General features: G+C 35.9%; 1 protein-coding gene across 12 annotated transcripts in view; it reads right to left on the minus strand.

Annotated features, from left to right (window-relative positions):
- LOC145286261 (trinucleotide repeat-containing gene 6C protein-like) overlaps nt 1–15,207 on the minus strand; it is a 143,939-nt gene that overhangs the window by 31,990 nt on the left and 96,742 nt on the right. For 9 of the 12 annotated variants that reach the window (XM_080135087.1, XM_080135085.1, XM_080135093.1 and 6 more), the window contains 3 exons: nt 13,034–14,869; nt 4,370–4,402; nt 1,146–1,207 (listed from right to left, as the gene is read on the minus strand). In XM_080135087.1, coding sequence (XP_079991213.1) covers nt 1,146–1,207; nt 4,370–4,402; nt 13,034–14,869 — 1,931 coding nt within the window. The remainder of the gene's footprint in view (nt 1–1,145; nt 1,208–4,369; nt 4,403–13,033; nt 14,870–15,207) is intronic. The other 3 variants (XM_080135091.1, XM_080135083.1, XM_080135088.1) reach the window with 1 other exon arrangement.

The following is a 15,207-nucleotide window of genomic DNA, read 5'->3' on the forward strand; positions in this document are numbered from 1 at the left end:
TTGACAGTAAATACGTTTATTTTGGCACAAATGAAAATGGATTAAACACTTCCAATAGTGACCTTTACAGGGGATAGGTATATGGGGTATCACGCATCTGACGGGTTCCATTCTAGGTTGGTGAGTTGAACAGGACTGGCCTAAGTATTCCTGGTATGATCTAACGCCAAAGTTCAATAGGCGAGGAAAACAAATAACCGTTTGGGCACTTTGATGGAATAGTCCAAACTGTATTCATACACTAAGCCATTTTATTGGTTGATGGGCCAATCACTCTATTCTAAACTATTTACATCAAGAGAAAATAGTGCATCAAAACATTTGATTGCAACAGAGTCATAGCTTCAGAGGTATGTGAAAGAAAACATTGAGAACCACTGGTACAAAAAGTCTTTGAAAAGGTTTTATGTATTTGATTCAGACTTTATATTTGTGATTAAAAAGGATATTTTACAGGATTTTTGGGGAGAGAAAGGAGCCTTTGTTTTATTGTTGTTGTTATGGTGTTCACTCTGGTTGGTCAGAGTCTGACATCTTGAGTTAGGGTTCTTGTACAGCAGTCCTGAACAAGGTTTCACAAGACGGCTAGCCAATTCTAATTCAACTATTGTAAACCAATCAGCTGTGGACCTGAGAGATCAGCCAAGTCCTTGATGGCTGTTCTTGTCGTCAGCTGTTCACCAATATGCTTCCACTACCCAGACAGAAAGGTAGGGAAGATTGTGAATTAGCTGTTGGGAATGGAAGCTTTACATTTCATTAATTAAACATGATAGCAGAACATTAATCACAAAGCTAGAGCTAACCCTAACCCCATGTAGGTTTCGGTTAAAAAATAAGTTATTCATTATCATCATATTCAGTTTAACATGTTTCTAATTGATGGTATGCATTAGATATACATAAATAAAAGGTAGATAAAAAAATCTATTGTAAAATATTCATTCAAGGAACAATATACAAAAAATGTGTGGTAGAAAATTTCACTTACAATTCCAGGTGTCAGAGCTGGTTAAAAAAAAAAAATCTCTTTCAAACCCCAGAAAAAATTGCTGAATACTCATCACCGTTGCATATAATAACATAACAATAATCAACAATTAGACTGACTCAGAAGTTCTGAACAGATTTGTTAGACAATTTACCTGAGGTGTGAGATTCCTGAGAACCAACCAGGTGCTTGCAGCCCATGAAGCAGATGAATTGACTAGAATGAGGAAAACAAAAAATATTTTTTAAACAATTGAAATTAAAAAAATGTTTGATTTTATATTGTTAAAAGTTTAAAATTTTATTCACTTGTAACTTCACAAGAAATGTTGAAAAACCTATCAATCTAACAAATATTACTGCGAAAAGCATTTTAAATAGTTTTGATTTTTATTCTTCATAGAGTTTAATATTTTGAAAATTTAAACAGGTTACATGTGTTAATGTTACATTTATCTAACGAATAGGCAGAGGTTATTGATTGAATAATATTTTTTAATATAATCATGCTTATTCAGAAAGAAAAAAAAAATTTAATTTTTGAATGTGAGAGTAAAAAAAAACAAAAAAAACATTAAAATTATATTCATTCATATGAATAAAAAAATTTTTCAGATATTTAGCTAATTGAATTAAATCAATATAAATGCAATTGAAACAAAAGTATAAAATTAATTTAGCAAACATTGATATGTTTGGCTGAACTATGTGCTGGTAACCAAGGTTGTGGAATCAGAGTCAGACTGGTAGGAAGGTTAAGAACCTTTGGGGTAAGATTTTTTTAATGTAAGAAACAAGGTCTGAATCTGATATTTTGGAATTCTACGAGTCAGCCCATCCAATTCTACAACCGTGCAAGAAAATCTGAAGAAACTCCAAATAAGAATACACTACAATGATACATAAGATCATATTAAGTTAAATTACACTATTTTACAAAAATATTAGATTGTTTAAAATCAAAGCTTTTGTAATTTTTTAGTGAATAATAAACAGACTCAATATATCACACAGAGATACTGTACAAATACAAAAAATCTTTTTAACTGACCTGACAACTGATGTTAAATATTTATTGCCTAGTGATATTAGTTGATTAATTAAATTAAAAAGTAATATATTAAAGGAAAGATGAGTGTAGATGAATATTATTTTTAGGTTTATCTTATCTGTATATTGAAACTCTAACCATTTCAATAAAACTGTGGAAGTCATATCTGTTGCACATAAAAACTTATGTTGGAAAAGTAATTTTCAGTTAAAATTTAAAAGGTTCATTTTGATTTGTATAAGACATGAAGAGAGAGAATTGAAGTTTGCTACATGCAAAAAAAAAACAAACAAAAAAAAAGCAGCAGAATTAGAAACCTGTCCACCTGTCCATCCTAAAAGATTGGTATAGAAGCTATAAGTAACCGATGTTTGAGTTTTGACTTTTTCCTTCAGATTGGTTTTTATTTGCATTCTGGTGATTTTTGACTCTTTGGATATTTTTCACAATCATTGTTAAATCTTCGTTTTGAAGTGACAGATGAACCAATAAGCTTCCAATACTGTTTTTGTTTCTTATCTTAAATTCTGCATGTGGCGGAACTTTAATATTGCTTACGTTATGTGCCATTGTTCTAAAGAGAAGAATTTTGTTTTAGTACAAATTATTATAAATATACACACATATATGTATATATTGCAATATTTCCTCTCTTTGAAGCACTGATATTTTGAAAATTAAAAACAATTAGAAACCAAACATGATGCAGATTCTTTTTTAATAAAGATATTTATTTCACGTTTCTAAATTTTTGAGACAGGATTGGTTATTTGTATTCTTCACATTACTGTTCTCATCTTGAGCGTCAATTTCACAGCGTTTCAATCGATGTAACCACCGACCTTCTTTAGGTGTATCTTGTCGAACTCGCAAATGTTTCTGTCAAAATCGGGAATTTGGATGGAATTTCGAGCAGAACCTTTTATTTACTTAACGAGGGTAGTGCGCTCTTTTTCCGTCAGCCATGACTGGATAGAGGTCCTAAGTAATCTGCAATTGTCGGCCACATTGAGGATTGAACCTTCAACCTTCAGGATTATATCACTTTTTACAATTGATTTTTCCAAGTACTCTAACCACTGCACCACAGGTCCTTGCGGAAAATTCTAATACGAATTTTAGGAGCCTTAAACCTATTTTTTATTTCTAGTTGTTACAACTATTTATTATCAATTACTATTTATTACAATATATTAATCTCTCTATATATAAAAACATTATATATATATATATATATATATATATATATATATATAGAGAGAGAGAGAGAGAGAGAAATACGTTAATATAATATAGTAATAATAAGTAATAAATAGTGATATTTACAACTAGAAATAAGAATAGGTTTAAGGCTCCTAAAATTCGTATTAGAATTGTCCACAAGGACCCGTAGCCCAGTAGTTAGAGTATTTGGAAAAATCAATTGTAAGGTTCAATCCTCAGTATGGGCAACGAAAAAATACAATTGCGAATTACTTGAGACCTCCATACAATCATGGCTGATGGAAAAAGAGCACACTACCCCCGTGAAGTAAATAAAGGGTTCTGCTTGAAATTCCATCCAAATTCCCATGTACAATAGAAACATTCCTGAGTTTGACAGGATACACTTGAAGAACATTGACCAAAACGTTTTGAAAATCACAGTCCAATGAATCCATATAATACGAATATTTATATACAATTCAAATTTCCGACAAAGTCTTCATCAGGAAAAATACAGATATGTTTTTTCTTCTGATGTGACATGCTGCCACGTGGTCAAAGTCTTCCGTGTTTGGTCACAGAATGTTATATATATATATATATATATATATATATATATATATATGATCTCTATATAATGTAAAATATTGAGCTTGCCCTTTGTAACTGAAATTCGGTCTCTTTTGGGAATCATTCCAACCTATATAAATTTAATTTATATTGTTATAACCTCTCTCTCATATACATATATGAATAAATAAAGGTATGACTTCCAAGCAAAATGGCCTTGGGGAGATGTAAGTTCTTAACAACAATCTGCTCTATTTGAAGCATGTGCATAAAGCAGATTCAAACTGTTTCATAAATCCTTATTAGCATAATTTACATTTTATGTATATCCTTCAAAAAAGCATGCTATTGAGAGCGAGCAAAAAACATGTCTTATTGTGCTTGCATTTAACAAATGTCTAACATCTTCTCTTTCACATGCATATATAGAAGAAAATCACTTACAAAAAAATAAAATCTATACTAGAATCTAATTGTGATTAGAAGGCAACAGGTTGTCTTAAAATTGGATAAAAAATTAAAGCCTGAGATGAAAAAATGTAAAACACTTACTCCTTGCCATTTGTTGATCAAGATGACTTGGTACTGGTGACAAAAAAAAGATTTGGAGTTCAAAGTTCACACATATTTTTTTATGCCACTTTTAAACATTTTACACAGCAGTGAAAGAGCATAAGATATAAACAGGACTTAAAACGAGCAGAAAGAAACATGAATTAGCATAGGTTCGTCTATAGTCATTTTAAGTTAAGACAACCAAGGTTTGGGTTTTAAATAGTATTATTAACTCTGCAAATTATGGAGTCTGAAAAATTAAACTGAATAATTTTGTTTTTAAACTGAAGATGTAGTGCCATAATCTATTCAACAGTGTAAAACACCTACAACTGTGAATGCTGCCACTAAAGAAACATCAGATTTAAATGTTTTTCTTTCAGTTGACATCTTTTTGGTTTGTGTTTCCAAGTCTTCATATTTTAATCAGTATTCTCCAACTATTATCAAACTGCTTAAGCTGACATTGAGTAATTACAACAAGGCCCAATTATAAAAGAATAGCCCTTTTATACCTTAAGGTGGTAAAATAAGGGAGATAACTTATACTTATTGACACTTAAATTTTTATTTATTGATTAATTCCCAAAAATAGTCACTAGAGTTGCATTTTTAGTGTAATTTTTCTTTGTTTCTCCCAATGAGATAAATAATTAAAATAAAATGTAAAAAGGGGAAAATAAAAATGTATAAGAAATCTTTGTTCAAAACAATTAAACTCTGATCTTAAACTGAAACATTGTTATTCAAAACAAGATATTACCCACGGGCTGACTGGGAATCCCTCAGAGATGCACATTTGAGTAAAAAATCCAAATGCGAAAATTCCAAAGTTCCCAATGGTTTACTTTAACCTGTTTAGCTGCTATTGCATGTAGCAAGCATACTGCTATTTTAACCACCATGAATCAACTAGATGTAGTCAAAAATTTATACCAACAAACCACTGTCAGTGCATAATAGTTTTTTTATTTTTTATTTTTTTTTTTATTCAATCTTCACCCCAAACAAGGCACAGTGCCACTTTGAAGCAGGGGGCTACTATTAGGGACTTAATTAGCGGGGGTCATTATGAAGGGAGAAGAGTAGAAAGATGTTTGTTAACATTACACTTGAACTTCTGCATATCATTGCAGTTGGGAAAGCAGAATCCCGGAAGGGAGTTCCAAAGACCCGCAGTTCTGGGGAAGAAACTATTGGAGTAAAAGGCTTTCTTGCACCTAGGGATCTCTACTGTAAAGGAATGAGACTTAGTAGCTTGTCGGGTTTGTCGGGGGTAGTTACGTCGGGGAGGTACAAATGTTTGCAGTTCGTCAGAGCATTCACCATTAAAGTATTTGTAGAACAGGCAGAGGGATGCAACATCTCATCGATGGGACAGAGGTTGAAGCCTAGATGACAGTTCAGGACCTATCAGGTTGGCAACTCTCTTTTGAACCCTGTCCAGGAGCGAGAGACAAGCAGCAGATGCACCAGCCCAAATGTGACAACAGTACTCCATACATGGGCGAATGGTTGCCTTATAGAGGTATAGGATACTGTCAGGCGTAAATAGTTTTCTAGCACGGTAGAGGGAGCCAACCTTCCTTGCAGCAGCCTTGGAAATGCTCTCAATGTATCTATTCCAGTTCATATTCCCCGTAAACGTTACAGCCTTTGCAAGATTTTAGAAAGCTATGAGGAGGGGGGGGGGGCATTGGAAAAACCCATATTCGCTTAAAAATAATTTTCTTTATAAAAATAAAACTACTTCATCAATTTAAATGATTCTTGATGTGCAATATTTTCTTTCCACCGCAGGTATGCACACCATAAAGATTTTCTTTTTTATAGGGGTGGGGTACAGACTAGTACCAACAAAATTGTCGAAAATATCTATATAAAAAAAAAAAAAGAAGCCAAGTTAGCTCCCTTTACTAAAGTAAAAACAGGCCAAGTGATTTATGAAAACAAACAAAAAAAAATAAAATAAAAATCAGATTAGAAAAGAACATATTTGAAACCTACTAAGAGCATTGTTCTAAGACTTAGGCTTTTTCTACTAAATAGCAATTCTTTAATGCAAGTGAAGTCCTGAATCAGAATAAAAACAAGAGATAGAACAGAAACTAAGCTCTTACAAAAATACAGAATGTTAAACAACAATTGCAATTTATATTACAACAAAAGGAATGTATAAAAATATTCAATTAGCATACATGCTGAATAGGAGGCAAATAAAGTCATGTACTATGCACAATAAAAACTTGAATATTTAATCTTCGGATTAAAATTTCGTACAAAAGATAAATTATTTCATTAATTCTGGCATATTAATCCTATATTTAAAAAAGATAATTTTTTTTACGACGGACATTTTAAGATAAATCTGTTAATCAAAAGTTTGATTAAAATTATAGAAACTCAACTCTGTTCATAATTATATCAAATAATATTTATGTTCTAAAATTTTTAGATGAAGATTGATAATTTGGATTATTCGGACTACCGTTCTCATCTTGTATTTGTTGCGCAACGGATAAAAGTGCTAAGTTAATCAGTTTTAAATAAAAGTCTTCTGAAGGTTGAAAATTCACTAGACAGTATAGGAGGTACTAACAATACAAGAGTTATGTAAAACTTATTCAATCAGAGTAACAAAAGCAAACTAACTTCATGGATTAAATAAAGAATGATGTTAGAATAATATCAAATTCCTTACCTTTTCTTTTTCATTATAATAGCTAAACTAATTAAATAAACTAAGCAGTCAATAAATACTTAGAACATGTAATATATTTAACATTAAACAAGAATAGATTTAATTAAGATATTTTTCAGATAAGGATTAATAATTTGAATTGTTCCAACTATTATTCTCATTTTGGATGCTATATTCATGTTTTGTATTTTCTTCATCTTTTTGAACTTGAGAGTGTTCTAGTTAAACTTGAGAACCTGTACAGAATTTAAAACTAGACAGAGTATTTAATACACCCATTTATGTCTGATGGAGTCAGAACAATCTACTCTCATTGATTAAATAGTGCTCAGTTCTGAATTTTCAAAGTTTCATAAATGTTTCTGAGAATTTAAAATTGGTTGATGGATTTAATTAAAAATTTTATCATAATAAGTTAAAATTTATACCACGACTATCTATGGTAACACATCAAAGGCCGTAAATGATGATGTTCTCTCTGATTCTCTCTCCTCTGATCTTGAGCGCGTGGTACAGTGTGGGAAGAGGTGGCGAGTTACCTTTAATGCATCTAAGACCAAGCTTCTATCTCTACATCATAAACGCTCTGATCCCCATCTGGCATCAATTGAAATGGATGGCTCTCGTCTAAAGGAGGCCCCAGAATTTGATAAGCTCCTGGGTTTGACCTTTACTCCTGATCTTAAATGGAACAGATACATTAAGTCTGTGGCCAAGGTCGCTGGGAAAATGGTGGGATCCTTCTACCGCTCCAGAAGATATCTCACTAATGATGCAATTCTCTATCTATATAAAAGCCAAGTACATCCAAGGATGGAGTACTGCTGCCACATCTGGGCAGGAGCTGCTAAAACCAGCCTATCCTTCCTTGACAGAGTACAAAATAGACTTTGTGGCTTAGTGAGGGATGCCCTTTTCTTTTCCCTGCAACCTCTTTCCCACAGAAGAGACGTAGCGAGCCTATCTTTGTTCTATCGTTATTTCCATGGCAAGTGCTCGTCTGAGCTCCATTCTCTGGTCCCCCCTCACCAATCTTTTTCAAAAAACGCCCGACTAGCTGAAACCACCGTCAATAATTTCCCCCACTCCTTATCTGTGCCTAAATCAAAACGTAGATTCCATGAACAAAGCTTCTTTCTTAGAACTGCACGCCTGTGGAACTCTGTTCTGCTTGCCTGTTTCCCTCCCAACTTCAACCTGGATGTCTTCAAGTCCAAAACAAACAAATTCCTGATGAACCACCCCCTTAAGTAATGACACTTTGTCAATTCTCCAATACTATTACCACACTATCCCATTGATTACTGTACACACAATAACCCTCATCCCCAAGTGGCCCTTGGGCCTTGATAAGTGGTGAACTCCATGTATAAAAAAAAAAAAAAAAAATCTCCAAGTGCAGTGCTACCTCCCTTTTTCCCTGTCAAATAAATAGCAACTTTAACACCTGATGAAGGTTGTGCAGATAACACCTAAGATGAGAATAATTGTCCAATTAATCTAAATAATATAAATAGTGTTCAGTTTGAAATTCTACACAAATTCCCAAGTTTGACAAGAAGGTTCCCACATTCAAAAAAATGCAACTGAACATGGTCTGAGGTAACATCAACCAAACCATTATGATGAGAATAGTCATCCATTTAGTTCTTTTTCAATATTAATCAGTATTAGTTTTTTATTATTATAAAGAAATATGCAACTTTTAGCAATATTATAATTGTGGTGTTTTTTGTTAGTTGAGGATAATTATATTTAAAAGCACGTAAATTGTATTGTCTGATAAAATAGAAAATGGATCATAAGAGAATGAATCATTTTGTGAAACCAAAATATGAACCAGTAAAATAGTTTACAAACTTTCAATGCACATTTTATCCACAGTCGTTTCAGGTTAAGCAATGTCCTTAAGAGTTAGACACATTTATAATTACAGCTAGAAGCATTTTTAATCTATTACTTTTTTTTTTTTTTTTTTTTTTTTTTTTTACCCCAAACAAGGCACATTGCCACTTTGGTGTAGGGGGCTACTATCAGGCGAAACAACTACTGGGGTACTATGTAGGGATTTGGCCAGCAAGATGTTGGTTCACGTTGCACTTGAACTTCTGCATGTCAGTACAGTTGGGGAAGCAGTGACCTGGAATGGAATTCCAAAGTCTAGCGGTTCTGGGGAAGAAACTACTGGAGTAGAAAGATCTTTTACATCTAGGGATCTCTACAGTGTGGGGTGGGATTTTGCAGCTTGTCGGGTCTGTCGAGGGTGTTCACGTCGTGGGGGCACAAGTGCTTGCAGTTCATCAGAGCATTCACCACTAAAATACTTGTAGAACAGGCAGAGGGATGCAACGTTTCGTCGATGGGACAGAGGCTGAAGCTTAGATGCCAGTTTAGGGCCGATCAGATTTGCGACTCTCTTTTGAACCCTGTCAAGGAGCGAGAGACTAGTAGCCGATGCACCAGCCCAAATATGACAGTAATACTCCAATAATGGGTGAATGGTTGCCTTATAAAGGTACAGGATACTTTCGGGTGTTAGTAGTTTTCTAGCACGGTAGAGAGAGCCCACCTTCCTTGCAGCGGCCCTGGCAATGCCCTCGATGTAATTGTTCCAACTCATGTTTCCTGTGAACGTTAGGCCAAGGAGCTTGAAAGACGTACTCTCAGATAAAGAGTCGTTGGCCATTGCTATAGGTGGTAGAGAAGGTTTCTTGTAATTATTGAATGAAACCAGTTTAGTCTTGGCGGCATTGAACGTGACCATCCATTTTTGTCCCCATTCCACTACTGATTGGAGGTCATCCTCTAGTGTTTCTGCCATTACTTCAGATATATGTTCATTTGCTTTCCCGTCGTGCCTGCTATAGAGTGTGGTGTCATCAGCATATATACCCATCTCGGAGGCAATTTTGTCGGGGAGGTCATTAATGAATATAAGGAACAGTAGAGGTCCAAGGATAGAACCCTGGGGCACTCCTGCATTTATATCATATTGTTTAGATGTACGACCGTCGAGGACAACCTGGATTTTTCTCTTATCTAAGAAGGATTTAATTATGTTAAGTATTCTACCAGTGATACCGTATGATCTAATCTTCCTGAGGAGACCCTCATGCCATACCCTGTCAAAAGCCTTAGATATATCTAGAGCTACCGCTCTGCCCTCTCCCGCTTTGTCCAGTGAATGGTATATGCGTTCAGAGATTATAGTGAGGATGTCTGCTGTGGAACGGGCTTGTCTAAATCCATATTGTTGGTCGGTCAGAAGTTTAGCATTTGTAAGGTACTGGACTAGAGCATGGTTAATTAAGGTCTCAAATATTTTGGCAAAAAGTGGGAGGAGGCTAATAGGGCGATAATTTAATGGGTCAGTTCTTTCGCCAGAATTCTTGAATACTGGTACCACAGAAGCAGTTTTCCAACAGCCCGGAAAGCAAGATTCATTAAGGCATTTGTTGTAGAGTTTGGAGAGAACCAAAGCTACTTCGGCTGAGCACTTTTTTAATAGCACAGCTAGGATGAGATCGGGTCCACATGCTTTTGAAGTGTCAAGGTTTTTTATGATAGCATGCACCTGAGCAGGGGTGATTTTCAGATCGTCTAGCGTGGCGTCTGTCCGCATAGGAAATTGAGGTAGGGGGTGGTTTAGAGGGTCCAGTGTGGAGTTTGAGGCAAACCGACTGGCAAGCATGTTAGCTTTTTCGGTTGCTGAGCAAACAACCTCGTGATTGTTGGTTAGTGGGGGAATTGTTGATTGCCCATTATTTACTACACTGTTGTAGATTTTCCAGAAGTCACGAGTTCCTAGTTTTTGTGCTTCGATGCGTTTTTAGTGGTTTCCGTAAATTCCCTCTTAGCTGTCGCTATTTCTTTCTTAACGTTACTTCTAGCTTCTATGTACTTCTGTCTGTTTGAACTGGACTTATGTCGGTTAAACCTGCGGAATGCATGCTGCCTTTGAGCAATGGCAGTTGCGCAAGTCGAAGTAAACCATTGGGGAGAGTGGGGCTTTCTATAGAATTTCCGCATGGGAAAATGCACTTCGATTGCAGTTTTGAACCATTCAGTGGTCTCGTTTGCACACTGTTCAGCAGGAAGAGAAAAAATATTTCCCCATGGGGCGTCTCTGATAAGATCTCTGATGGCTTCCCAGTCAGCCTTTTTATAATATCTCGTTTTGAGCCTTGGCTCTTCAGTTTTGGGTCTAGAGTTTAGGGCGATTTCAACAATTATCACTGCATGATCAGCGTTCCCAAGTGGGCTGTCGGCTTTCGTTATACAATCATCAGGAACTGTGGTCAAAAACAGATCTAAAAGTGATGCATGTTGTTCTTCCTGATCAGGGAAACGGGTTGGAAAAGTAACAATTTGTGATAGGGAGTGAGATATAGAGAAGCTATGAGTTGGAGATTTGGTATCTGTCTGTCTGAAGTAGGAGACTCCTGTTTAGTCTTAAGAGACAATTGATACCCAGTGTAAGGGTCTTTGCACAAAGAGTGAAGTAATCAGCATTTCTAAGTCCTGTGGCAAGAAATCCAGCATGACTAAAAATAATGCTTGCATAAGCAAAGAGCCCTCACACATAGAACATTTAATATTTTCAAATGGTCACTCATTTAGTGCTGACCAATGTCATTTAATTTCAATGGTTTAATTAGAATCTGTGTTTACATGATTCTGCTGTACAGGTTAAGTAAATGGTGTAAAAAGTAGAAGTGTTTATCTTTTGTGAATGTCATTTTCATACTGAATAAACATAATGCATTATCTTTATCGGGCATAAACAATCTAAAATAGAAAATGAATTCTGAATATTCATCTCTTGAATGTACATTTTGTTAGCCGCTAAATTCAATCCAAGTAGAAATATCTATTTGAGAACTTTTACGAAAATAGTTTGGTTTCGTTGTTTTGTTCTGTGGTATATCAACCCTTGGGGGGGGGGGGGGTATTTAATACCGAATCCAGTCCAGTCATTTTGGTAAATGTTTTTTATGTTGCAAATTCGTTTATACCTTCAACTATTTATTCATGGTGTTTGGTTTGGTTGCTTTGTAGTGGAAAACTTGTTTTTGTTTTTGACTTTGCAGAACATGATTGAGTTTTGCAAAGGGAAAGGAAAAAATAAATAACATCAATCATTGAGGGGTGTTAGGTCAGGAAGCAAGATCTGGTAGTACCAGTTCCTAAAATGGAGTCAACTAAACATCTTTTTACAAAAAATGAACAGGCAGTGTTCCCATTATTGAAGCAGTAGTTTTTACAATGTCAATATGCAAATTTGAATCTCACATTAGTCTAAAGGAATTTTTTTAATTTGATACATATTTTATAAATTAAGATGACCTAAAAAACATTAAATTTTTTTTAAAAACTAAGTGACCGTTTGTTCTTTTGTTTTTAATAATCCACAAAAATGTATTTAAAACATAATATATTCATCATAGTTACTTACTCTCATGCAAATACTAGCTAGCATATTTTTTCAACATAATTTCACAAATTTTTTTGTACTAGCTATAAAGTACTAGAAACTAGATAAAGATGGCAGCTGACATATCTAGGTAGTGTACCAACATCATTCAAGGAGCAGGTATAAACTAGTAGTCATTTAAGGGAATAGGGGAAATTTTAACACTGGTATCACTGAGATTTTCTAAACATATGATGTGAAGAGAAGACTTGAGAAAAAAAATGTGCACCATGAAAGCACAAATAATGTTCCAAAGTTTTTATACTACAAATTTTTCATTTTAATTGATAGCAAGCACATAAAAATATTGCCAATAATAGTTTTGCATCTAATATTCAAATATGTTAATAATTCATTAATATAGTACATACATATTTAGTAGAATTTTTAACAGTCAAATTTTATTATTTTGAACTGCTAAACAGGCTCAAATATTAAGTGAAAAATGTTGAATTTTTAGAAACATTTTGGCTCAGTTAGTACTTACCTGAGGTGAAGGGTTCATTTGATCTTCCAGACCACGATGCCTGACGGCTACCAGAAAACGAATTAGAGCTCCAGTTGGATGTTGATGTTGAAGTAGTTTTGTTGTGAGCAAGGCCAGGGGGTGGGCGAGCAGAATTGCCACTGGATTTTGGTTGCAAAGGCACACCCCAGACCTCAGAAGTGAAACTGGTGGGGGTGGTTACAGATTCAGACGGGGTCCAGCTCTTTTGGCTTCCTCCACCAACAATTGGTTGAGATGAGTTGCTGGTCTTGGGAAAGTCTTTCATAGGCCAGGTTCCTCCAGAGGGTTCGGATGTGACAATTGGACTGGATTTGGTAATAGTTGAAGGAAAGTTGGTCAAGTAATCATCTTTGATAGTGTTGACACTGAGCGAGCGAGAAAAGCTCCCAGGTGTAATGTAGGGGTCATCCTCCACACTTTTGGCACCTGTGATTCCTTGCCAAGGCTTGCCAGGCACAAATTCTGGAATCATGTCGTTTAGATTGAATCCAGAGGCTGAAGAAGAGCTAGCAGATTGAGATTCCTTCACCTCAGAATTGTCCTTGGACTGTTCGGCCTGACTATTTGTTCCAATAGGAGATACATTTGGCCAATTTTGGGATGATGTAGTTGGAACATTTGACCAAGTGGAATCACTGAGACCTAGACTTAGATCGTACCTTCCCAGATTTGAACTGGACATGGGATGATGGACAGGTTTTGAACCTACAGCCTTGTTCATCATGTTATCAGGAATATTGGCATCTTTTTCAGGAGACGGACGTTTCCATTGATTGAGAAGACGGGATTGTGAGCAAGTAGAGATGGCTAGGTTGGCCATGTCGTTTTGAAGTGGAGAGAAAGCCTCAATTGGTTCAAGCACAGTTGCTGGCTTCGGAAGGTTCTGTTGGGCCTGAGCAATCTGCTGCTGCAGCTGAAGCATTTGGTGTTTGAATCTGCTGATTGTAAGAAGAGTTTGGTCCATTTGTTGCCGGCTGCTACCCCCACAGCCGCCACCCTTACTCTGTTGCTGTAGGATCTGCTGCCGGGTCACCAGCTGCTGTAGGCCTGACTGCATCTGTAGAAGTTGCTGCAAGAGCACAAGCATTGGAGGAGGCAACTGCTGGTTCAGCAACTGTGGACTTATAAGCCCAGCCTGGACGGCCATGCGCAGCTGTTGCAAGATTTGATGTTGCGCCATTTGTTGCTGCACAGTATTATTGTTGGTTGGGAGTTGGTTTGTGCCACTGGCACTTGTTCCACCACCACTACCGGTACCAGTACTTCCACCAGCTCCACCAGCACTGGTGTTGGTGCCATTTCCTCCTCGGCCCCCAACTGGCCCCTGTGAGGAATTCATTGCTGGCTGCGGATGAGACTGTACCTGGGGCTGCTGTTGTGGCTGTTGCTGGTGGTGGTGGTTCATTTGCATCGAGGCTTGCTGCGACTGTTGCTGTTGTTGCATTTGTTGCTGCTGCTGTTGTTGCTGTGATTGTTGTTGCTGCTGTTGGTTTAGCTTGTGCATCAGTTTCTGTTGAAGGCTTGCATTTTGACTACCGGGGTTCATGGTCATACCTGGCTGTGGCAGAGTCGAGCCCGGCTTGAGGGAAAGGGGCAGGGATTGACCAGATAACTGATTTTGAGCATTTTGGAATGAAGTATTCTGCATGGAGATATTCGGCACGAAATGACCACTTTCGGATTGATTATCAGATATCTCATCATTTAAGCCACTCGACGAGTCAACCATTCCAGATAATTTGCGTTTTGTATCACCCTGGAATACATCCTCAGTGTTATCTTTCTTCATGGTTGTAGCACCTTGTCGTAAATCAGCTAAAAATACACAAAGAAAAAATATAGAATCATTCTAATTAGAGCATTTTTAATAATAAACTGGAACATTTATGACTATTGGATCAGTATTTGTTATATTATTAAATCTCTGGAAATTTCAAGTTACAGCTGCTCCTACTATGTTCAAACAAAGATCCAAAAACTGTTAGTATAACTAGTTAGCAATTATGATTACTGCAGTTGCTTTCAAGCAAACATACAAATATTTGTGAAATTCTTGGGATGGTATTGACTTTCTTCTCACTCTCTCTTTAAATTAAAATAAATCACAGAAAAACATTTTTATCATACAAATATGTGGTTTATTCTAAAGATTA

Source organism: Euprymna scolopes, chromosome 10 (genome assembly GCF_053919585.1).
Source record: "Euprymna scolopes isolate OS-2025 chromosome 10, ASM5391958v1, whole genome shotgun sequence".
In the NCBI taxonomy this organism is placed as follows: domain Eukaryota; kingdom Metazoa; phylum Mollusca; class Cephalopoda; order Sepiida; family Sepiolidae; genus Euprymna; species Euprymna scolopes.